Source organism: Tiliqua scincoides, chromosome 1 (assembly GCF_035046505.1).
Source record: "Tiliqua scincoides isolate rTilSci1 chromosome 1, rTilSci1.hap2, whole genome shotgun sequence".
Classification (NCBI taxonomy): Eukaryota; Metazoa; Chordata; class Lepidosauria; order Squamata; family Scincidae; genus Tiliqua; species Tiliqua scincoides.
The window spans coordinates 206,033,100-206,058,425 of NC_089821.1; the positions used below are offsets into that span (position 1 = coordinate 206,033,100).

General features: G+C 42.4%; 1 protein-coding gene and 1 pseudogene across 1 annotated transcript in view; one reads left to right on the plus strand and one right to left on the minus strand.

Annotated features, from left to right (window-relative positions):
• The window catches only part of ENPP3 (ectonucleotide pyrophosphatase/phosphodiesterase 3), a 74,286-nt gene that overhangs the window by 32,592 nt on the left and 16,368 nt on the right, over positions 1-25,326 (plus strand). Inside the window, exons 14-20 of the mRNA XM_066611201.1 lie at positions 813-844; positions 1,550-1,677; positions 4,942-5,008; positions 5,528-5,615; positions 8,809-8,972; positions 9,798-9,849; positions 16,568-16,722. Of these exons, the coding sequence (XP_066467298.1) occupies positions 813-844; positions 1,550-1,677; positions 4,942-5,008; positions 5,528-5,615; positions 8,809-8,972; positions 9,798-9,849; positions 16,568-16,722 (686 nt within the window). The remainder of the gene's footprint in view (positions 1-812; positions 845-1,549; positions 1,678-4,941; positions 5,009-5,527; positions 5,616-8,808; positions 8,973-9,797; positions 9,850-16,567; positions 16,723-25,326) is intronic.
• LOC136636997 (5S ribosomal RNA) lies at positions 9,354-9,473 on the minus strand (annotated as a pseudogene).

Consider the following 25,326-nt stretch of genomic DNA (forward strand, 5'->3'; position numbering starts at 1 on the left):
CCCAAGACTGCGCTGCTGCTGGGGAAAGAGTGGGAGGGATTTCTGACTTACCTGAAACCAGCGCTTACCTGAAGTCAGCACAGGGGATGTGACTGGAAACCGGAAGTGGTTTCCAATCACAATTTTTACTCATTTCCAGGCTTGGGGAGCCCTGCAGCGGTGTCTGTGGGCCCCCCTGGAGGCCGGTGCTGGCTTCAGGTAAGTCAGAACCCTCCCTTCTTTTGCCGGTAACAGCACGATTCTGGGGATCATGTTGCTGACATCCCCCCACCCACACAAAGACTTAAGTGGTTCCCATCTCCTAAGGAGGACTTTGGGAACCACTGCCTTAGGTGATATGAAGCAATCCTTTATATTCTTGTTGGGTTCAAAAGTCTGAGATATGCTGCAGTTTGGACTTTTATGTCAGCTAGATTGGAACTGGTTCAGAACTGTTTGGGCCACTTGTGTTTATTGTCGACTTATCAGTTGCATTATGGAAGCAATATCAAAGAAACCCTTATTAATCTGTCATGTGAAATATCAATTTTACATGTTATCACTCAGAAGAGGAAAGAGATGTGCTCCTGTGATCTCAGATTTTATGGCATTTTACTGCTCCCTGCTCAGTGTGCAGCCATAGGTTACAAGCATAATAACATGCTGCAATCCAGGTTTCTGATACAAAGGAGGCTTGCAAAACAGGAGTGATGGAGCAGCCTTGAGATTGGTATTTGGAGCAAAATGTGAGAATAAGTTCCTAAGAAGTAGAAAAATTACATGGAGTCTTGCACATACAATCAAAATAATTTTTTTTATTTTCTTCCCAACAGTTGATTCTGAAGGAATTGTTAAAAACCTCACAGTGAGTAAATGTGTTTATCTCTTTCCCTTCTAGGTGTAATAACAATACCTTATTTCTGCAGTGAGTTCAAACTGTTTTCCTTGAAAGTTTTGCTTTATACAGCCTCTACTGATGATCAGGAAAAAGAAGGTTGCATACAAGTGGGACTCTGTATCTGCAGTGTTTCTGTTTCAGGCCTACCCCTCTGGATATGGAAACACTGGATACAGGAGGTGCCTATATGACTAGCAGTCCCCGCGCCACCCCACCCCGCATGCTCATTTCATTACCTTGTTTTATTGTAGAAACGCTTGCAGTACAGGAGCTTCTTGTCCTAACTGTCTTGCTTAACTGAAGCCTGCAAGCTACAAAGAGACTAACAGGAAGCAGTAACCCCTGTTTCCTGTGAGTTGCCCTCTAGTGTGGGCAGAAGCCCTTCGTAGCGCGGAGAAGCAGTTCATGAGCTAGCCATAAATGCTTCTTGCTCAAATGCAAGCATCACAGTTTTGGTCCAAAGTGAAGAAGGCACAATAATTGATATCTGATTTCATGCAAGACTGTGTCCCTGATCCTCTCTAGTAGGTTTATACAGGACCAAAAATTTGCGAGGGTAGGTATTTCATAGACAACTGAGTGCCTGTGAAATCATTGCATGTTAACTCGGTTGATCTTTGTGTTTGTATTCTGTGCTATTCAAATCTCTTTATTTCATGTTGTTATTTACAGTGCCGAAAGCCAGATCAGCACTTCAAAGCCTACCTGACACCAAACTTACCGAAGAGATTCCATTATGTTAACAACATACGTATTGACAAAGTTCATCTTATGGTGGATCGGCAGTGGTTGGCTGTGAGGTATGACAGTGGTAGCACAATCAGAGCTAGATTACTTTAGGTGGCATATTTTGATGTGTTAATTAAAGGGCAGCAAACCATCAGTGCTATAATTTTTTTTTTGTTTAGTTATTTTGTTGATTTTCCAATCAATCCCAAACACTATGAATGGCTTACATAAATATTTAAAATTTTACATAAAAAAGAACATAAAAAAGTTATCTCATCTGGGAGATAACTGGTAACAGGTCTGTATCCTTGGAGTACTGATCATAGCTTTAGTAAAATACAATTCTTCATTGTGTTTATAACAAGAAAGTGGTGTGTGTGTGTGTGTGTGTGTGTGTGGCTTAGATCTTTTTCAATATAGTCCTCACGTAGAAAGTGTGTTTTATTCGTATGAAGATACATATTTCCTGAACCAGTGGTTCTCGCACGTTTAGCACCGGGACCCACTTTTTAGAATGAGAATTTGTCAGGACCCACCGGAAGTGATGTCATGATTGGAAATGACATCATCAAGCAGGAAAATTTTTAACAATCCTAGATTGCAATCCTACCCACACGTACCCAGGATTAAGTCCCATTGACTATCATTGTTAAAATAATATACATAATAGCTTGTTCAAAGTACAGGACTGTAACATTTCCCCAAATGCAGTCACATAGCATGGTAGCATCAAGTCTAATATATTAAAAATAAAATATTGAAATGAATGGGGACCCACCTGGCTCATGACTCACCAAGTGGGTCCCAACCCACAGTTTGAGAAACACTGTCGTGAACGATTAAAGTAAGTATAATCCCAGCCCAGGACCCATGAGGGTGGGTATGGGGGGTAAATTATACGTGGGCTTGAGATCAAAAAGAGGGCCTAGGAGCCAAAACAGACGGCCTGAAAATTTCCTCAGATCTCAGAAAATGTTTGTATATATTGTGTGAAAACTAGCATTCACCTTTTTTTGTAAGCCTACACTGTTTTATATATTATAATTAGAAGAAATTATGATCTAATGACCATATGAAATTATGATCCAATGGAGAAGGGAAGGGGTCCAAAAGAAATTTTGTACCCCAAAGGAAACTTTATACCCCTAAAGGGGACCCAAAGAAACTTTGTACCCCTTGATAAAATTCCTCTCAGAGGAATAGACTACACAGAACACAGGAATAGACTACACTGTGTAATAGACTACACAGAACTGAGTATTCATCCCTTTGAGAATTGTTCTAAAGTTCAGGACTAGTTCATACACAGTGTTCTCATCTCTTTCTGTAATTTCCAATGAACTGAGGTCAGATTATGTTATCCCATAGTGTTTCCAAAAAGGATATGAAATCACAAAATTATGTGATTAACCACTATGATTATGTATCAATTCTAGATATACTTTCTTCTTTCCTTCTCCTGATAGCTGGGCGTATTCCTTTTGGAATCAAAGTGGGGGAGAAAATATGACCATGTTGGAAGAAAAGTTCAAGCAAATGCTTTTTCTCAGGGCCAGACTAGATGTGACCTTTAAAAATGTTCCCCTTTGGGGTTTTGTTGTTGTTAAATGTGTGTCAATGGGTGAAACTGCAGCGGTGCATAGCAGAACTTTAGGAACTTTCTTCTGCCACTGTTCAAATCATACCATGGGTGGAGGGATGGTTTCCATTGTCTTTCAATGAAAGGTTACCCATGATAAAATAATGCATGGGCGTATGTTATGGAACTGGAACTATGGTGGGAGTAAAGTTTGAAGGCTTTTTTGTCTTCTTCCTCCCCATGCACTATTTAACAACCAAAACACACACACACACACAAAGGACATATTGCACATTCAGAATCAAATTAAGTTTGAGCCTAAGTGACAAGATCCATCTCCCACAGGAGAATTCCCTTAAAACAAAGGTTCCCAAAGTGTGCATTGCGGCAACTTGCAGGGGTGCCATGTGACCTTCCTAGCTTGCCAAGCCGACATCACGTAAAATCTCACAAGATCTCGCAAAATCTCATGCTTTTCTTGCAAGATCTCGCACTATTTTAATGAGATCTCACACAATGTTGACTTGGTGAGCTGGAAAGGCCATGCATTCCCCTGTGAGTGCACTGCGATGCACACTTTTGGAACCCCTGTTTTAAGGGAATTTTCCTGTTTATAGGGAATCCTTGGTATTTTTATACTGGCACCCGGCTCATAATGAAGATTACTAGGTGCTATAGCACATCAGTGTAAATTACAGCTGCGTGGAAGAAAGTATGGCAATACAATCCTGTGGAAACTTTAGCTTCCTGGTTCTTACATAAATACCTAAACTTGGTTTTGAGGTTGAAATCACCAGGTCAAAATATTTTTGAAAACCCTTGGAATTGAGAGAATGTTTGTCTATTTTTTAGCAGTATTTTTCCTGTTAACAGCCCAGTCTTTAGCTGCCTGGGGTGCACGGCTGTGGCAGTGCCAAAAATGGCTGTCAACGCATCCTGCATACTTCGGGCAGCCGCTGGTGACTCCTCGGGAGAAGGGAACTTTTGTCCCCTTCCCCTGGGTAAAGAAAGTAGCCCCACAATGGGGCTACTTGATTCACCATCAATGAGATTGGCGGTGAATCAAGAGCCTTTGTGTAGGGCGGTGAGCCCAGCACGGAGGCTCTGGATCCGGTGCAGCTTAACTCCGCCAGTCCTTCCTCCCTCCCCCCCTGCTCCCTCCCCCCGGCATGCCTCCTTCTGCCCTCTCCCTGCCTCCCTAGAAAGCCTCCTCCCTACCTTCCCCCCACCCCCGCTTATCTCTCCGCTGCTCGGTGGTCTGTGCGACTGCCGAGTGGCAGAGGTTGGGTGCCTGCCCGGCAGTAGCCCGGCGCCAGGCAGCACTGGGCTCCTACCGGTGCTCGCCCAGCAGTAGGGCCCACAAATGTGCCTAATGGCACATTTGTGACAGTGTGCGCCAGCAGTGAGCTGGCATGCCAAGCTCAGGATTGGGCTCTCAGTCTCCTTGCTGAAATGATCCCTGATTGACTGGAATCACATCTTTATTTTTATCACTATACTAAGTAGGTAATCAGATTTGGCTGTGTGTGGACATCATTGAGGCCAGATGAATTTCATTCAGTATGAGGGCAAAAGTCCTTAAATAGGTAAAACGTTTAATGTACTTTTGAAGCTATCATCACACCATCGCTGAAGGAGGGGAAGCATTTTTGGGAGAACACATAAAGCCCCCCTCCCCATTTGGGTCAGTTCTGCTTTGGAGTACTCAGTAATTTTTGTTGACTGTTATGATAATTCAGTACTTTTCTGTTTTTAGGAGTAGAAGTTATACATTTTGTGGTGGTGGTAACCATGGCTATGACAATGAATTCAGAAGTATGGAGGTAAATAGATTTTTTTTTTAATAGGAAAAAAATGTGCATAAAACATGTGCTTATAAAGCAGTTGCCCTAAGCAGTTTTCATGACCTGTAGTAAGGTTTTGAGTTATGCTCAGCTAAGCTGTTGCAAGGTCCTCATTGCATATGTCAGGGAGTGCTGAGCAAGAGCACAACCAAATTGTGGTATTGATGAGTTGTGAGAAGTCTTTGTAGGAAAAAGCAATGAGAGTGGTTGTTAATGATTACATTACATATAGGCCATTGTGTATGGATCCCAAATAAGCCGTTGGACTTTTTATATATCACTGATTCTTTTTATAATGTTCTCATGTTCTAAACCCATAATAATATTCATAATAACCAATTGTTATCCTCACAAATGCTCCAATTTAAAATGTTGAACTGACTTTTTTTAAAATAATGAGCTAAAATCTATTTTAACAAAACACATTGGAATGAATTGTTTTAAATTAAAAAAAAAGAGGAAATTCTTTGAGTAACTGTTTTTATTATGATTATCCAGGCCATCTTCATGGCATATGGGCCAGGATTTAAAGACAAAACTGAGGTGAAGCCTTTTGAAAACATTGAAATTTACAACTTAATGTGTGGTGAGTATAAACGAGACCCTGTGTATTATATCCACAAATATTGGAACATTTTGGAATAGGAAAACTCTGTCCCCAATCCCAAATATACTCCTGATTAAGAGTTTTATGCAAATTGAAGAATAAAGCAACATATATAATGGACTGCACACAATTGCTCTAATGCAGCAACCCTCCCTCTGTAGTCGGGGCACTGCAGTATGAAAATAGTCTGCACTTGCTACAAATTATTGTTCTGTTATCAAAAACAGAGCTTTCAGGCTGCCTTCTAGATATGGGAAACCTGCATGGAATTTCACATCAAAGAAAGAACAAAAGAATTCTTTAAAGATTTGCAGATTGGATCTGCAGGTCTGTCTTCAGAAATGCACAGCCTTGTTCATTGCTTGTGGTCCTAACAGCAACATGGTGGGGGTTAGCCAATGGGGGTTAGCCAATCTGTTTTTCTTCCAACTTTCTCCATCTGAATCCATATCTGAGGAATCTTGGTTTTTGCAGGAACATGAATACATTTGGAAAACCAGGAAGGCTACATAACTGTACTTTGATATAGGGATCCAACACCACTTTTCAAGCAAATAATAACCCTTGTGATACATTATTCCATAGGAGGTTTATACTCAGAATACAAAGATGGTTCAGAGTTAGACCTGGACCCGAAAGATCCGGGTTCAAATCCCTGCACAACCATAAAGCTTCCTGGGTGACCTTGGGCCAGTCACTATCAGCCTCTCCAACCTCACAGAGTTGTGAGGACAAAAGGAGGAGAAGTATGTACCCTACTCTGAGCTCCTTGGAGAATGGGCAGTATAAAAAAATATGAAAAATAATAAATAAATAAATACTGAGCCTCAAACCTACCTGTAAGCCAAGCTGTCCTGGAATCCATGGACCTCAAGTATAATGATTTACAAGTATTTACAGGTATAATGATTATCTATACTAGTTAATAGTACAGGTGCAGCCTATTTATCCATGGATTTTTTATCTGCGGATAAAAAAGACACGGATTTGTCTCAACTTGAATGGGGTGGGGGAACTGAAAGTCACACACACCTTTGCCTCCTTTGCCCTGCACTGTCATCTGGATCCATTTCCAGGCAGCCCAAAACACTGCAAAAAGGCTCTGCCTCACCCAGACAGGGAAATAACCCTGGAGCCCTAGAAGAGGTTCCCCTTGCAAAGGAACAGTAACACTCCTGGAGCCCCTGAGCCAGCAAAGAGGCTGAAGTGGGGGCCAAAAATCTCTGTAGCCAGAACACGTGCAGCAAGGTGGAGCGCGCTCGCTCGCGCTCTCTCTCTCTCTCTCTCTCTTTCTCTCTCTCTCTCTCACACACACACAGGGACAGGTGTGGTAGCAACAGAGGGGATTGCTTTAAAAAATCCAGGGAGTGTTTGCCAAATTCCCCCCCCCCTTGAGATGGTGCAGGCAATCACCGACACAACCAAGCCTTCCCAGCAAGCAAAGCATGAGATTTAGCCTACAATCCTGTTACAGTATGTGCCCCATACAGCAAGGCAATTTGGTGGCTGGATAAGGCAGGCCTACCAGACTGCTGCTGTGTATAAGCAAATTTAAGCATACCTGTCAGACAATGGGGCAAGGACCAATCAGGACAAAGTGCTGAGTCATTGCACAGAACCAGGAGAGATGGGAAAAGCTAATGCAATCCCCACCCAGGATGATGCAATGACATTCCTCAGGGATGAGGTCATAGCCTTTCCCATTGGCTGACAGGAGTATAAATGGCCAACAAGCACACTCCACTGGGTGAGTTGTAGGAGTGAGTTGCTGCATGAATCTCTGCTGGATGGATACCTGATTTACTGACTACTTGGACTGTTTGCTGGACTGCCTCTGCTTGCTGATTTCTGGAACTGCCTTCTACCTGTAAATACTGCCTGTAAATAGACTCTGGTGTTGGTACTTCCCTGGGTCTTGCCTCCTTTTTTTGGTGTTCTTCCCTGTGCTCTGAGCACCACACACTGCAGCTGCCGGTTTGTGCTTCTTCTATCTCTGTGTTTTGCCCAATTATCTCTAACAAATCCTCTCCACGCTTTCCTGGGAGTAAGCCCCATTGACTGGAATGGGGTTTACTTCTGAGTAGAAACACATAGGGCTGGACTCTTAAAAGCTCAGCATTCCAACTGTGAAAGAAGCCTGGGCAGCTGATAACAGGGAGGGCTCAGGAGGGGGAGGCAGGAGAGGGAGGAGAGGTAATTGCTTTAAAAAACCCAGGGAGTGTTTTCTGAATTCCCCCCCCCCCCATGATGCAGGCTCTCCTGCTCCAGCAAGCCGCTGGCAATGGGGAGGGCTGAGTAAGAAGTGGAGGGGATTGATAACAGCTGCCTTAGGGCCCAATCTTATCCAGCTTTCCAACTCCGGTGCAGCCGCAATGCAGTCCCGAGATAACTGAACAAACATTCCCTTACCTTGAGGAGGCCTCTGTGATGGCCACCCCACCACAGGCTGCAGTGCATGCCCCATTGGCAGGCTGCACTGGCAGTGGAAATTTGCATAGGATTGGGCTCTTAGTTTCCTTCCATCCAGAAGTGTCAGGCTGCAGTGTATTTGCATAACTCTATGGAATTTAGCACAACATGTTTTTTGTTAATTGAGCTGAGTCACAGAACAGAACTAATGCGTATAAAAAGGCTCCACCTGTATATTTGTCACATGATAACATAGGGAAAAGGATTGGAGAGATATCTTCCAGGGTGACAGACCCTCAATTGCATGCGATAGTTATGCACATGTGGACATACACAAGTCTGAGCCAGTAGATAGTCTCAAATTAGGCAAAATGGAATCAATTGAGGGAATGTTTAAAGACACAGTTTATTTCTATAAAACAGCTGACCCTGAGGAAAAAGTGATGCCAGCATACTTACTTACACAATAATGAGATGAGGGGAAGAAGCAGCCACACCACACCATTAGCATAGAACTCTAGCCCATATATAGATTCATAAACCCTTATAAAAAACAAGAGTAGCTGGGTCTTGTCAGATACAAACACAGGGTCGAGAGATAGGAGTTCAATAGCAAGAAATGCTGATACAGTTTGATTTATAGGTAAATTTGCATAGCAGGGTGGAGTGCTGACTCAAATGAAGCCTTGGATACAGCCTGCTTACAAGGAAATTCTGTGTGTTTAGTGCATAGGTAAAAACAGTTACTTTCTCTCCTGAACAGATCTCCTGCAGATTAAACCGGCACCAAACAATGGAACACATGGCAGCTTGAACCACCTTCTAAGGGCTCCTTTCTATTATCCGTCCCCTACCACAGAAGCATCCTCTCCCTCTCTGCCTTCCTTTAGACCCTCTTCAGATTCGTCAGGATGTGCTTGCAACTCAGTGAGTCCTTACATTCAGCAATTCATTCATACAGTCAGTTGTAACAGGCTAGCAAGTATGAATGCTAACAGCCATTACTTTGTTAGACCATCAAATTGAGAAGCTATTGATTCTTGTGAATGATTACAGACCCCAGAATGAAGAGGTAGCCACTCCCTAATAGTTCAGGATGTCTCCTTGAACAAGATTCTACCCTGAAAAGCAGAAAAAGCTGGTAGGTGGACCTGATAGGAGAGGTTGAACTATAAGGTGACTCCTCCTTCCTCCTCCACCACATAGTCAGAGAAAGCTAGTGGTAGGTAGAGTGCTTTCCTTAATGAAAGAAGAGACTTGATTTGATTATATAGTTGGCAACCTTCAGTCTCGAAAGACTATGGTATAAGCCTACAGCACCCAGTATTCCCAGATGGTCTCCCATCCAAGTACTAACCAGGCCTAACCCTGCTTAGCTTCCGAGATCAGAAGAGATCCGGCATGTGCAGGGTAACAGTTGCTGAAGCCAGGAAAAATCAGAGGCAGGAAAAGTGGGAAAAGCAGGAAGAACTCAGAGCTAAAGCACCAATCACTGTAGAAATCCTGTAAAATGGATGTGAACTGAAAGGAATGCTGTGCTATCAACTGCCATTGGATGCTCAATCTGCATGTTTGCAAATTCAGCAGATATTACAAAGACACTCTAAGTTTCCAGTGATCCTTTCTCTGAAGGAAGTTAGAAACCAGTCAGCTCTGCCCCTGGAACTTTGCACAGCTGGAAAAGTGAGAAATGAGCATGTAATGCTAATTATGCCTGATCTCCTGTGTTGTTGTTTTTTGTTGTTGTTGCAGACCACTCAGTTAGAAACTGTGATTCAAATGTTAAATCTCAGTGAAGAAGCAAGTGAGTACAGCAAATTCATTATTTATACATAACTATATTTACTGTATATGTACACACAAATAGCAGTAGTTTTAGTGAGATTACTCATTGTGTAAAGAACTCATTTCTAAACGGATAAGTGTTTGTGATAAGAGCGTAAGAAAAGCCTTGCTGGATCAGGCTAAAGGCTCATCTGGTCCAGTATTTTCTTTCCCTTTTAGTGGCCCACTAGCTGCCTTTGGGAAGCCCACAAGCAGGAAAGAAAGACATTCTTCCCTCTATCTCTTGTTTCCCTGCATTTTGTATTCAGATACATAACTGCTTCTGAACCAGGAGGCAGTGTATAGCCATCATGACTAATAACCATTGCCAATCATGACCTCTCATACAAGAATTTATCCAATCTCCTTTTAAAGCAATCCAAGTTAATGGCAGTCACCATGTCATGTGGCAATGAATTCCACAGTCTAATGGCTTACCAGACAGGATTTGTTTCTTCCCAAAGAAGAAAATGTTTCTTCTTCCTCCTTCCATCTAGGAATGGAGACTTTTCACTTCTTCCTCACAAGGGCACTGCTTAGGAAGTAGCATCTCCATTCCTAGAGGTCCCTTGTGAGGCAGGAAGAAGGCTGAAGTGGCATTGCAGAGGAAGTCCTGTCTGGTAAGTGGGGGAGGGAAGTGCATAAAGACTGTAAAAACTTTGCTAACCAACATATGCAGTTAACCAGCCATTCCTGTTCCCCATGTATGCCAGTTAACAAGGCTTTTATTGTAGATAGGTCAATCAAGTTGGATGTACTGTACATTACAGTTAGAAGAAGCATAGATTCTTCCTAGGCTTGCATTCAGATTTAGCCAACCATCTGTGGAGTGGTTCTAAATGGCCAAGGGTTCGAGCCTTGGTTCAAAGGTATCAATGACTCTCTGAAATTATAAAAAATATAGCATTGACCCTTGTAGTGGTTTCCTCCTGCTTCCAATACACTTTGGACACCATCTTTATTTTTAGTTTCTCTTATCCTTTGTCATCATTGAGAATAAAACGCAGTGCAAAGACTTAACCTAGTATTGTTCCAATGTATCCATTCTGCAGTTTTTAGTAGCTCTTGAGTGTTCATTAAGCATGGTCAGTCCCTGCAAGCTAAAGAGAGATGGAGAAAATAATGTACATGCTAGAACAGTCTTGGCAATCTTTCGGGAACTCAAGTTAATATCCTCCCAAATTGATGCACTACAGAAGAAGCTGCAGGAGCAATCAGCCCCAAGGTCCAAGGGCAGCTCTCCGGTAACAACATGAGCTTAGAGTCACATGCAGATAATGCCCAAGGACACCTTTTTCTCTGTGAAAGAATCTAGGACCAAACCTGTCTCCTTACCTAATACTGCTGGCTCTCACTCACGTTATTTTCAAGCAAACCAAATTCTCCTAGAATTTGGCAGGGTGGCAGTAAATTATGGAAAATAGAGGGACAGGTTCTGTATAAAAATGTCCTTAAGAAAACATTTATGTATGAATTTAAATCAGATTGATATGAGCAGTGCCCAATGGCTTAAGTAGTCCTGCATCTAAAGTCAGACTTCTTTTGTCTTTTGACACCTACAATTCCCCTGACTCTGTTTCGGATGAGACGGTTTCTGTGAAGAGAAGTCTTTTCTGATTTCTCTGACTCTAACCGAGAGCTACTGCCCTCTTCCACACATAGCTCAAAGCCTCAGACCATTGCGTCATCCTCCATCCCTGCACTAAGTAATTCTTGGCTGCCTGCCCAGACAGCTGATAAAACTGCAGCAACATCCTCCTCTAATGAGCAAACAAACTCTCCAAGTCCAATTATAATAAAGAACACGATTGAAAGGGACTCAGCTACCCTGCAAAGCCTAACCTTCTGCCTAGAAGATGCCTTAATCAAGCTGAATTGCTCTTCCAGCTGGTGATACTCAGGAACTGACAATGACATATGTGGAAAGCTTTCTCTGGCTGCTCCGTCAGAGTCCGATCTGATGGGGCTTGCCACACGGCAGGAACAAATGAGGGAGGCTGAACCTAAGTCTGTAAGCTATCCTTTGGATGATGATGACACCAGTGGCGTCGCTAGGAGGGTGCAGGGGGTGCAGGCTGCACTGGGTGACGCGCCAGGGATGATGCACCCTGGGGGTGATGTGCTAACCTTAGGAGCTAGCCTGTCATGCCATAGACCATTGGATGCAAATTGAAATAGCTCCTTTCCTTCAAAAGTTATGGCCAAAAAACCGGAAAGAAAAAATGAATGGATCCCTATGGAAAGTGAAAGTGAGCCGTATCGTGTGTTTACTTGCGAGTAGGCAGACTTGCCTTTGTCCGAAAGGGCCGGCAGAGAGGACGTTGTTGAACGTCAGAATGGTCCTGATCCAATAAATGCAGCCCCCAAAAACACCCAAGAAGGAGGTCCCTGCCTCTCAGCTGCCTTATTGAGCAAAGCAGCAAAGCAGCCTCACGGTCGTGTTTAGTAGGCAGACAAGCCTTGGCTGGTGGTCAGGCCAGGCAAAGGGGAATGTGAGGACACCAAAATGGTCCTGATCCGATGGAGCTGCTCTAGAACACAGCTCCAGTAGGCAGCCCCCCCCCCCCACTAAAAAGCACCAAGAAGAGGCTTCAACTGGTAAGTGGAAGTTTTCTATTTTGTACTTGCAAAGCCAGGCGGGTCTTTATCTTGATCTGCTTGAAACAGAAGAACTTTCAACTGGGCACTGGAGAGGGCTGGAAATCTCACTGATTCTTTTTTTTTTTTTGGGGGGGGTGTTATTGCAGGCAGGCTACACAGTAAGCTCCATTGACCACTATGGGACTAACTTCTGAGTAAACATGCATAGGCTTGAGCTCACAGACTGCAATTCTACCCACACTTTCCTGTGCATAAGTCCCATTGATCACTATGGGTCTTACTTCAGAGTAGACATGCATAGGATTGGGCTCACAGGCTGCAATCCTACCCACACTTTCCTGAGAGTAAGCCCCATTGACCATAATAGGACTTACTTCAGAGTAGATTCACTTGGTGGAACAGGACAGGTCCCCCTTATTTAATTATTTATTTTCTTTTAATTTAATTATTTATAATTATTTATTTTAATTTGCTTGATGATGTCACTTCTGGCCTTGACATCACTTCCAGTGGGTCCTGGACAGATTGTCATTCTAAAATGTGAGTCCCAGTGCTAAAAGTTTGCTGCAATAAGGTGTTCGCAAGTTGGCACGGGTGTGTGTGTGAGACTCTACAAGTTTTCAAAATCACTAAAATCAGAATTTGGAGGAATAAGACCATCATGTTATATATCAATCCATGCGTAATTTCATGCAGAATGCAATGAAACAAACCACATTGAAATATCTATGTTCTAACAAAAGGTACAGCCAAAAAACCAGTGGGGGTGGGGCAATGGTACATCACCATGCCCACCACCTGGGATGTTGCCCCGCCCACTGCATGGGGTGATGCGCAGGCCTCCCACACCAGGTGACGTGAATCCTAGTGACGCCACTAGATGAAGCAGCTGATGGCGTTGTGGGCACAATGCCTGGAAGACCTTTCAATACAGCTCGATGTCACTGAGATTGATAGTATGGAAGTTGTTGAAGAATCCAATAACTCAAGGAATTTTGCACATTGGTCTTTTCCTTTGGACTCTCTTTCATCTATAGAGCTGACTGCTAAAAGAGTTCCAACCGCCTCTGCAGGTCTGAACCAATGACCCCCTGCATCACTAAATGACCAACTGGTTAGGATGGATCATGTGGGCTCACTTTCAATAAGATGCCCTGAGAGGGTCATTAACTTAACCTCAGAGCCACAGGATGACCGACATAGATATATAATGTGCCAGGAAACACTCTTCAAGGAACTCTGTGCTCAGCTATGAGGAGATTATAAGTACTGGTGATGTTCCTCAGCATCCACATAATAACCCTCCACAAACAAGCAGCTCAAGGCATTTCAGTATCTTGGTCTTCGGTTCCATTACAAGCATTCATGGTCCTCTCATCACTCGATTGCAATTAATTCATCCAAACCAGTGGTTCAAGTCATAACTCGCTTTTTCTTCTCCTGGGGCAACCAGTTTGTAGCAGCTGCTTTATCAGCTTTCAATGCCTAAGTCATACTACAAATTTTATACGGCATCCCAGTATGGATGCCGGCATTAAATAACACAATTGAAAGGGTTCAATCTAAATTTCTTTACAAAATTCTCGGCTTACTGCATTACGTTCCCTATGCAGCACTCTGCCTGGAATCAGGTCAACATAGATTGGAATTACATGCATGGTCCAGTTTTTTAAAATACTGGACCAAAGTCTTTTTCAGGGCTGATCACGATTTGCTGCTAAAGGGGCTGTTGACTGATCCAATGCTAACTCCTTGCTTTGTGCTATTGTGCTTGTGCTATTTTATAAAAAAAAATTAACAGATGGGCCTTGAGGTCAATCTACAAGGGGTTCCCTCTCCTGAGGTTATCATCAAGCTTTGGACAACCAGGCTACATGATATAGAAAGGCAAGAGATTCTAGGTGCAGCATGAAAAAAATGTCTCCCTTTGAATTTTCAACTAAAAATTAAGTCTGGGCAGGAGGTCTGGTCTAGAGGGTTGAGTCTCCATTTGCCTGAAGATAACATCTGAAGGTCGCCAGTTCGAGGCCACCAGCACCGTGCAACCTTGAAGCAGCTGACAAGCTGAGCCGAGTTATTCCATCTGCTCTGAGCGTGGGAGGATGGAGGCCAGAATGTGCGGCCAGATCAAGATAGTAACATCTGAATGTTGTGGTTTCTTGAAAGATAGAACCTTTCAAATTGTAAAAATCCCTACGGGGATTTAAATTGCCTGCCCATGTAAACCGCCTTGAATAAAGTCCAAGGAGAAATCTGAGGACCTAGAAAGGCAGTATAGAAATACCTATATTATTATTATTATTAAAATTACAATTGGTCAACAACCAAAATATCTGTCCTTCCTAGTGCACCCCCTGGAGAGAAGAGCCTTTACCTTGGCATGTTGTAATATGACCCCCTCTAATGATTTACTTGGCAGTTTCAGAAACACCTCCTGGGAAGAACGTTTATGTAGTTGCAATTTAGGTGAAGTAGAATCATCCATACAAATTATGTTGCGCTGTCCCAGATATCAAGCGCTAAGACATCAATTTCTCTCTCCCTTGCTCAACACTAAAACGGCATTCTGAGAATGCTATAATTCAATTCCTTCTGGCAGATGACATTGAGCATACAACCCTTTCAGTCGCACAGTTCTTAAATCTGAGTAACTTGAATCGAGCCAAGCTTTCTATACCAAGCAACCACTGAGTAGATTACATCTTGGTAATGTTTGTAAAGTAACTGATTGTCTTCTGTTTTTTAAATAATTTGTGTGTGTGTGTGTGTGTGTGTGTGTGTGTGTGTAATGCAATGCATGTTTGTATCTGTATGTAACAATAGCAGTTTCCCTGGTGGACAGGTAAGCTCCAGTTGCACCAGGGAGGCTGTTTTCAGTGCAGAGCTATCTCCAGTTTGGAGATCTCTGCAATTGATTGAGGCCTCCGCTCTACAGACCTCCACATCGTTTTAATTGCACTTCAGTGCAATTCATCTAAGCAATGTTGTTTCAAGGTAGGCACCTGTGCAAATGTTGAGGCATTTGGAGATCTTTCTGAAGTTCCTTTAGGCACCATGCTATGATTGTAGTCTTATAGTGGTCCTCCCCCCCCCCCATACCTCTGATTGCGAGAATGTTTTAGACATTCTTTATATAGGTCATTGAGGTAAATTAAACAATATGTGCACGTGGCTATTCCCAGTTGAATGAGGAATTATGGAAATCTGTAGATTGATGCCATTCTTTACTTCCTGGCAAGAATATCTGTAATACTTCCCTTCCCCTTGACTTAAGAACTGCTCCCTCCCTTGAAACTTTTCGGCGAGGCCTGAAGACCCTTCTGTTTAGACAAGCCTTCTGAGTTCCCAGATTTTTTAACATCTTTTTAATATCTTTTTAAATACCTGGTTACAGGCCTGATTCTTTTATGATTTGCTGCTCTATGCTCTTTTTACCTGACTACTTTTTTATCTGACTACTGTTTTTATGATATGTTGTTAATATGCTTTTATCTGTTTTTAAATTATGTTTTCAAATTTGTTTTAACCTTGTTGTAAGCCGCCTTGAGTCCCTCCGGGGAGAAAGGCGGGGTAGAAATAAAGTTAATAATAATAATACACATAGGTGTGCACATATACATATATTTGTGTACTGTTTAAGTTTCTATTCTCTGTACGGTTTCTGCACAGAGTTTTCACCTATCAAATTTTTATGCCTAATAAAGGTTTGTTATGTACATGCATTGCATTGCGCTGCACTAACTCTCCAACACAGGTATTAGCCTTTCAGTTCAGTTCAACATACCCTTAAATGTTGAACTAGAGCGGAGGAAGTTCTGGAAAGGATGTGCTCTAGTTTTTAGGGCAAAAATAAAAAAAAAAAATCAAGCCCCAGTTTTGCTGTGTGTCTTAACTTTATGTAATTGTCTTTCTCTTTCCACCATATCTAAAAGTAAAGCTCCTGCATAAACAGATATATTTCATAATATCTTTGATAAAAATGTGTTCAGTTCCTGCTGACTTTGTAGATATTTTCCAGTTCTGTTCATTCCCCCCCCCCCCCCGAAAAAGTATCATACAAAGGCAGGTCTCAATAATTATGGTTTGTTTCCTTCTAGAACAGGAAACGGCAGCTTCTAATTTACCATATGGTAGACCCCATGTTCTGCAGGAGCAGAATACCTATTACCTACTTTACCAAAGCAAATATGTAAGTGGATACAGCAAGAACATCTGGATGCCGCTATGGAGCTCATATACTGTCCACAAAACTGTAAGTTTTCAGGTATATTTACCTTTTGCAGCAGAAGAGCAGGCTCTGCAGAAAAAGAACAGTGTTCTTGTTCCTGATGGAACATCCATCAGTAAAATTATATTTGAACATTGTATAAGGTGCAGTGTTTTACATTTATAAGGTGCAATTCTTTAGACAATGTGTCACAAACCACATTACCTGCATATCAAGTAACTTGCTGAACTTTGCAAACCAGTTCACCGGCCATGTATGTACTTTGATGTACCAAAAACCTTTCCCCAATTCCCAATTTTTACACTACAGGCAGGACCCCCTCCCCAAATGGTGCATTAAGCCTCTGGTGGACTGACGAAAATGGCTAGTGGGGCTATATTCAGGTTTGAGAGCAGCAAGTTCTGCAGGCTTCATATGAAATCAAGTTAGAGGTGATGTATGAAGACTAGAAAGATAAACCTCTGGGCTTCTACCAACTGTTTGTAATATCCCACTTTGGCAAGATTGAAAGATTGGTGCGGTCTTGAAGAAATATTCTGCATGAAGGAGGTCCCAGTTTCAGTCCTTAGTAGAATCTCCCAGTAGAATGGGGAAAACCCCATCTAAAACCCTGGAGAGCCACTGCCAATCAATGTAGGCAATGTAGGGATATTCAAATCCACTTTGGTTTTTGTTCTTGGCGCCCATATTGACAGAAATACAGTGCTTCCATTGTGTTATCCCATGGTTCACACATATGGAAGTTGTGTCATAATGTGTTATCCTTGTCACATTTCTCAGGATGATTGTATAGTAGAATCAATTGAGGGTACATAATGGATAATAATGATTTTATTTTTACTTATACAAGGATGAGGCCCATATTTTTAAGCAGTCCCAAAGAGCTAAGACTGTGGATGTGGGGAAGTCTGAAAGATAAGGCTGGAAATCTATTGTTTTTCAGTTTCAGTAATCAGAGTTTGAATACATGTGATTATGCCTTCCTGAATCACAGATTATATTGTGATTTTTAGAATTGTACCCCAGTGAAGGAACATGTGCACTCAGGAACCCCACTTGCTTTTATGGTTGCAGCATTTTCCACTGCTGAAGAGATAAGCATCTTTTTACAATTACAGGTTGAGTCTCATTATTCACGAGGGTTCCTCTCCCAGAACTCACATGGATGGCAAACATTGCATTAAAGCAAATTCATTTTAAAAACAGTGTCTCTTTGCTGGGTGATATAAAAACAACCTTCCTGACCTTTGTGATGTAAGACAGAGTCATTAGGCAGACAATCCATTAATCAGTCTCTTTCCAAGTGCTTAGAAAGGCTTCACTCCAAGTGCTGGGAAAGAAGGCAAGGTGCTCAGGGGGAAGGAAGGAGTCGCTTGCCTTGTAGTGAAGCTGTTCTAAGTGCCTGAAGACAGAATGATTGATGGATTGTCAGCCGGCTGCCCTCTCTCACATTAACCAGCTTACTGTTAAGCGACATTTTTCCTTTAATTTAATGAGCCCTTCTCATTGCATTGAGATGAAACCATGGGTGAAAAATCTGTGGGTAATCCGTTGTTTCGCTCTTTGGCAGTACAGGTAGGAAGTTGCCATGATCAAAAATACTAAGTAAAGCTCCAGCTGCAGATGTAGTTCCTCATGCTCACATTCCTTTTTTGGGAATCAGGCCATGGATACTACCGTTTTCCATTAACAATATTTCTATTTTATACACACACGTACAAATCTTCTGTGCTATTTACTACAACAGAACTCTGTACAGAGTCATACTTTCAAAGTAGCATAATCTATGAATGCTATAAATACCGGCTGGCCCCCATATCTGTGGATTCTGTATGCATGGTTTCAGTTATCCACATATGTGTGCATGTTTTGTGCTGGTTCTACTGCTGTGCTCCCTTTTTATTTACTGACCTTGCAGTTCTCTGCCTCCTTTCCTTTACTGACATAATATTTAAAGTATGTTGATAATGACCCAAGAGACCCTTCTATACAGGAAGGAAATAGCCGTTCCCCAATATGTGCATCTCTATTGGTCTGGAAAACATGGTGGATGGAGTATTTAAAATATGCTTCAGAGGTTACACAAAAGTAGCAAGAGGCTTGAAATGTGATTGCAAATCCACTTTCTTACCCGATTGTTGACTAATTAAAAGAAACCTGATGTGCTGCACATTTAAAACTGCCTTTCTATCTTTTGAATGTGCACACCAGTAGTAGCAGCAGCTCAAAACCACCTTTTAAGTGGAATAGGTGAGAGAAATCCCTGGGAGAGAGTGATCAGCAGTCCAACATCACCCTGTGGGGCTTCGTGGCCAGTTGGTGATTTGACCCACAATCTTCCTAATTGAAGTTCAGTAACGCAGGGCTACAAAATTGAGGGTCAGAAAAGTTTTCCCCAAACTTTATGGTGGTTTGATATGAAATTGGGGTGCCGATTCAAAAAATGGCATCTGTTTTGCCCTAATGTCTAGTTTCGGAGTTACGGTATAGCTTCATTAGTGAATGGTTTAAGCAGCTTCCTCATGAGGAAGCCATGGTGTAGGCTTTTTGGAATCAGCACCCCAAATATAGCCAGGAATTGGTGTAACGTTTAAGGAAGCAAAATGTGTGTTGGCCTGTGTAATCAGTCCACTGACATGCTAGGTGTTGTCCTTTTGGAGGCAGATTCCCTGAGCCTAATTTCATTCATTACGGCAGCCATTTTCAACCACTGTGCCATGGCACACTGGTGTTCTGCAAGTGGTCCACAGGTGTGCCACAGGAATTTGGAAGAAGGTCGTTTATTAGTAGGGCCAATGGGGGATGTGAGCCCCCACTGGTAGCATGGTGTGCCTTGTCAATTGTCAAAAAAACGATGGTGAGCCTTGACAATTTTAGTGCCTTGTTAGTGTGCCATGAGATGAAAAAGTCTGGAAATTGCTACATTACGGTATAGACTGGTAAGGAAAAAAATTCAAATACACACCTGTGGGGGGGCTGGGCCACAGAACATCATGCAGCTGGATTCCATGCATTTTGCATTTTCCGCCAGCAGGGGGAGGACCTCGGCCAAGAAATATATGATGCCAGGGGGCCTGAGTGCAGTCAGTCCAACCATCACTTTTATATCAATAGCAGCAGGTGAGGCAGCTGAGAGTGAAGGGCTGAAAACATCAGAAAGTAGGAAACCACTTTCTCAGATGGCAAGCAATTTTTTTATGTGCAGTAACATTGATTGGCAGTTGATTCCAGGAGATGGAGGATACAGCTATCAACAGCTATTAGCATCATGACAACTAAATGGAAGCTTCATTTTCAGGAGCAGTCTACCATTGAATTCCAATGGCTGCAGTTGGACAATAGCAGGGGAGGGCTTGTTGCCTTCTGGCTCTGTTTGCAGGCTCCTCAAAGGCTTCTGTTTTGTTTGACACTCCCGCTCCACCTGAGTGCTGCTTCTGTTTTTAATCCAATTCCAGATGAATTACAAATGGGGCACAGTGTTTCTAAGGGGTCCTTCCTGCTATGATCTCACCCTACTTGCACTTGAGAATTAATGTGGCGTCAGTGTGCCCTGTGTGTTTCTTGCCTAAGGCACAGGGTTGGACTAGATGACCTGTTAGGTTCCTTCCAACGCTATGATTCTACCCTGTACTAAGGGAGATGTTGAAATATGCAAACTTTTGAGTATTTTTTTCTATTTGTCTTCTTTTTCATGAGTTTTTAAATTTGTCTTATATTTCACAATCTTCATTTGCTGTGCCCTGGTCCCAAATCTAGGCAAAAGACATGTTTCTTTCTGCTTTTACTGTCTGATAGCATCTCCAAGGCCTGTTTATAGTCCAAGAGGGAGGGATTTTATTGCTGACGGAGCTTTTCTGACGTCAGTCTGTGGGTAGACGGGGAAACAGTTCCACAGCATAAAGAATCCGTTGTCTCACTTTCCAGAGGCTGCAGGCATACCATCCAAAACAACACTACTCATGGACGAGTCATAGAAAACTGGGTGGCTTCATTTTTGGTGATGAATCTAGATCAAACTAAAACAAAATAGATGATTCTTCCTTTGAGGGGAAGCTTCAGAAAAATGGTGCTGTTACGATATATTATTTATAAAATTAGAAATAGTACAGGGCCTGCTCTCAGGTTTACAATTTAAAGAATAACACAACACATTAGGGAGTAAAGGAAAGGAGAATAAAAGGAAAACAGACTCCATCAGGAAAGTCAGACAAATCATTGCCCAAAGAGTTTCTCTTTTTCCCTCTGTCCCATGCAAAGTGGCTGGCTACTGACAGTGGTTGAGAAGGAAAGAGCCAGCTGCCACTGGCTACAGTGGTTGAGAAGGAAAGAGCCAGCTGCCACTAGCTACAGTGGTTGAGAAGGAAAGAGCCAGCTGCCAGCTGGTCCAGGCAGGCCAGTGGGAAAAAAGTCTTGCTCACTCTCTTTTTGCTAAGGTGCAGAGTGGCTGACTGCTGAGGGAGTCTATGTTATGGTCTTCTCCTTCCTTTTTTTAACCAGTCAGTAATAACAGTTTTTTTTGAATGAAAATGATGACTGTTGGGATTGGAGAAGTACTCTCTCAAAAAGAAAAATTTCTTGCTGGAAGTTATGAAATGAGACCTCTGCCTCTGATGAGACTTATCAGGCACAGTAAATTCTCCGGATGCTTTTCTAAGTGCAGGGCTACATAGTGCATATGCGCACATTGAGCAACCCCCTCCACATCCAGACCAATGTTTGCTAGGAAATGATAAAAGCTGCTTCAAGAGAAGACAATTTTGGAAAAGAGAAGTGGCAAGGAAGGGATGCTTAATTTTTTCCTGGGGACCCACTCCTTTTTCTCTGTAATTCCTACTTCCCAAGATTCCCTCTGTGGAGTTCCCACCGTCCTTTAGTGAAGAAAACATACAACAAGAATGTATGTGCAGAAGTGACTGGAAGCAGCTTCCAGTTTGGGGACACAACTTCTAGTTCGACTGGAAGTTGCTAACAGTTGCTTCTGCAGAATATTCTGTGTAGGCCAATAGAGTGGGTTATGGGCCAGTACGACCCAGAAGAGACCTCCAGGACCTCCGAATAAGCATCCTGGCACTACCAGGAGCTTTGTGTAGGGCCCAGTGCACATAGGGTTGCACCCCACTGCACATGTAGTTTGTGACCCACACTTAGGAAAATGCTGGCCTAGACATTAACATGATCCTAGGCAAATATTGCAGTTTGCTACTTGCTGAGCCTGATGCTTTTTCCTCAGACAAGTTCTCTTGACAAAAGTTTAAAAGGCTGCACCGGAGCACTCCTGCTAATGACATCACTGCTCTTGCTATAGGAAGAGTTCCAGAGCTCCACTCCTCTCTCTTTCTCCTCTCCTCTCCTCTCTCTCAACTACATCCCTGCTGCCTTTTATTGCATTTGTCTCCTGGATAAACTAGTAGCTATTATATTTGTTTTATATACCCTAGGATGAAAATAGAGGAAAGAAAAGAGAAGGGGGAAAGTAAGATAGAAATTTATAGACCCTGAAGTTCATACAGTGCTTGAGTTTTATGCTGGTTTATTTTATCATTTACTTAAAACTGTTTTGCTAAGTAAATACAATGCAGGCGAAGAAGTAGATTTATAAAGTCGGTACAAGGTTGAAGAAAAACTTCTCAGATAAAGATCAGTATTCTTGGCTTTTTTGAGAGGCTATAAAACCTGCTTGTTTGGAAATTGTGCCTGGAAAAGCAGGATGATAAATCAGGACCTAATATGGTCCTAGTAGTGTAAGGTTATTAATGTTTGGACTGTTTTTCACTGCTGTTATACTAGATTTTTATAAATTCATGTTGCAAGCCAATTTAAGGGAAATGAAAGACAGGATGTAAATATTGAAGGTAAATAAATAGGATAGGCCAGTATAGCTTTGTCTGAATTAAATTACACACACTTGTGTTTTTCCGTAGGGCTAGACTAGATGTGTCATGAATTGAGTTTCATCAATAGTTGTTGTTTTTTTGCTTGGTACATGCATAGGTTCTTAGCTCCTGATCAGGACCATGGTGTTAGGGAGGCTTTAACCCTGTTCCCCACATGATGCAGATCAGGATCCTTGTGTGTACTATTTATTAAAGAAAAACCTCTTTTACTGTAGCAAAAGGGAGCTTCTTTTCTGGTGTAAATACCACATGCAGGGTCCCCAATCCAGTTTGGGCTTCTGTGTGCACTGCTTACACAAGAAAAAAATGGACATGCTAGAGCTACTAACTTGCATTTTGTATAGTTCCTATAGTGCAATCATGTGTCTATCTCCTCAGGTTTGTTAAATTTAATTGGACTTACTCCGAGGTAAGTGTGTAGAATTTCAACCTTAGCATCCTAAATTGCAGGGTAACTTTGAGGTTCTTCATCACCCAAAGGGATCAACTTTCCATATGTTGGAGCTTTTTTTAAATAGATGGAACTGCTAGAAAAAGCATCTTACATTCCTCCCAAGTTTTTGCATGTATATGACAAGATTTGAAGATGAGAATAAGATTATCATTAGTTCCTGTTGATGTAAGGCAATGGCAGATGTTAGGAGATGGTGTATGTCACAAGCTGCTGTCTGTTCATGTATCCCTTAGCAAAGCCTTGGAGAATGGTAACCTCCAGATACAATGTAGTTGTCTTATTTTTATAAAATCATCTAGCTAGTGGTTTTCTAGCTGCCAAGAACAAATGGTTAAAGCCGCCTCTCCTCCCTGGTGCAGTCCCAGTCTGGATCTTGGACCCAATCTGCTTCAGTGGTGGTCTTTTCTGGGCAAAGGAAGTAGAAGGCTTAAAGTAAGATGAATGTGTTATTCAAGTTGGACTTAGAAAGTGAGTAAAAATTGTGACTTTTCTAATTGGCAAACTGAGCCCATGATAGAACAATGCTGGAATACTTGAGGCTGTTTTAGGTTTATACTTAAACTTCATTGTGCCCATTATTATAAGGACATGTCACCACAAGGTGACTTTTACTTGTCACTCTTCCACAGTTAATTCCTCTTTTATCGTCACCGTCATTTTACCACCAGCAATTATAGAAATGGCTGCTGTCCTGCTCCATTTACAGCCAAGTCTTTCTTTGCCCTGCCTGTATCCATATACACATCACATGGAACAACTTAACTGAGTGAACCAGCCTTGAAATAGCTAGCTGACTATCTAGGTTGCTTGTTGATTGCAGAGCATCTTCAGCCAACTGTTTCAATGCCAAACTGTGTATGACGTTCGTAATATGATTGGCTCCAGTATGCTTCATTTTTCTTCTGCAAATAGCGAGTCATGCAGGGCCCCTGATCCGGATTGAATCTGCAGCATGGAGGAGAAGGGGTTTTAATCATTTGTTCTCATCATGGTGCCCATCTTTATCAGTTCCTTACATTTGCTTTTTTTCTTTTTTCTTTTCTGAGTGTTTACATCTTAATAATATAAATTTCTACCCATGTGTACCTTATATCCCCAACAGCCTCTCTTATCTCTCAGTATAAGTATTCCATTTCAAATGAGAGAGAGATCAGAATTGGAACTGTGGTTAGGGCCAAGGGTAAAATCTCCATGCCACTGCTCTAATCCAGATTGGGTCACTTCACAGCTACTATTTACAGCAGAAAAATCAAGCACACCAGGGCCAATGACATTATTAACATAAGCTATCTTTAAGCCTTAAGAAACAGTGGCATTGAGCTGTAAGCACAGGATCAATAGTTTTCCCCTCTCCCAATAAAAATATTGTTTTATTTCATAAGACCAGCAATAATCTGAACAGTTCTCTTGTATTATAAAAGTTTGCCTCTGGCACTTTATCGTGAGTCAGAGACCTAACAGCAGAGACAACAGCCAGATTTTCTGAGACATTCAACTATGACGGAGAGGAAAAGCGAAGATTTTACCTCTGAATGCTTGGGAAACATTTATAAGGAAACACTCATCTCCTGGAGAGGAAGGATTTGGTTACATTAAATCAACCCCACTCCTCCCACACACACGCACACGCACACGCACGCACGCACACACACACACACACACACACACACACGGTTCTTTTTCCACTCTAACTTCTGCACTGTTAACTCCAATGTGGTGCTGAATCTTTAAGTTAGTCTGTAGTTAACTGTACTAAGGATCATGCTAGACATGCCTAAATGTGCAATGCAGCCTGATGGGGAGGTATATGATTTAGAAATAGCAAGTTGCTGGACCCACGAAATGTGGGAGATTCACAACCTTTTTAATCCCAGTTGTGGCTCCTGGTGCCCTATTTTTAGTGGGGGGGGGGGACTTCCATTGGCTTTCAAGAGAAAGCGTTTGCTTGCTTGGTTTTCCCAACGAAAAATAGAAGAGAGGATGCAGTTGGGATCAAAACTATGATGGGGGTAAACTATGGAAGCCTTACTTTCTCCATTGAGGTTCCATCATGTTTGTTTTCACACCGTCCACCTGCATGACCACTGGCTGGGCCAAGAGCTGCCGCCTACCGGGGGGGGGGCAGCTGTAGGGAAACTAACTGCCCAATTCTAAAGGGGGGGGCTGTTGAATCTCCCTGACTCCTTCGCCAGGCAAGGGTTGCAATGATCCTGCCTGTCCCCCTGCGCCAACAGCAAGGGTCCCTTGCTTGGTGTGCAGGATGCCGTCACCGCCCCAAAC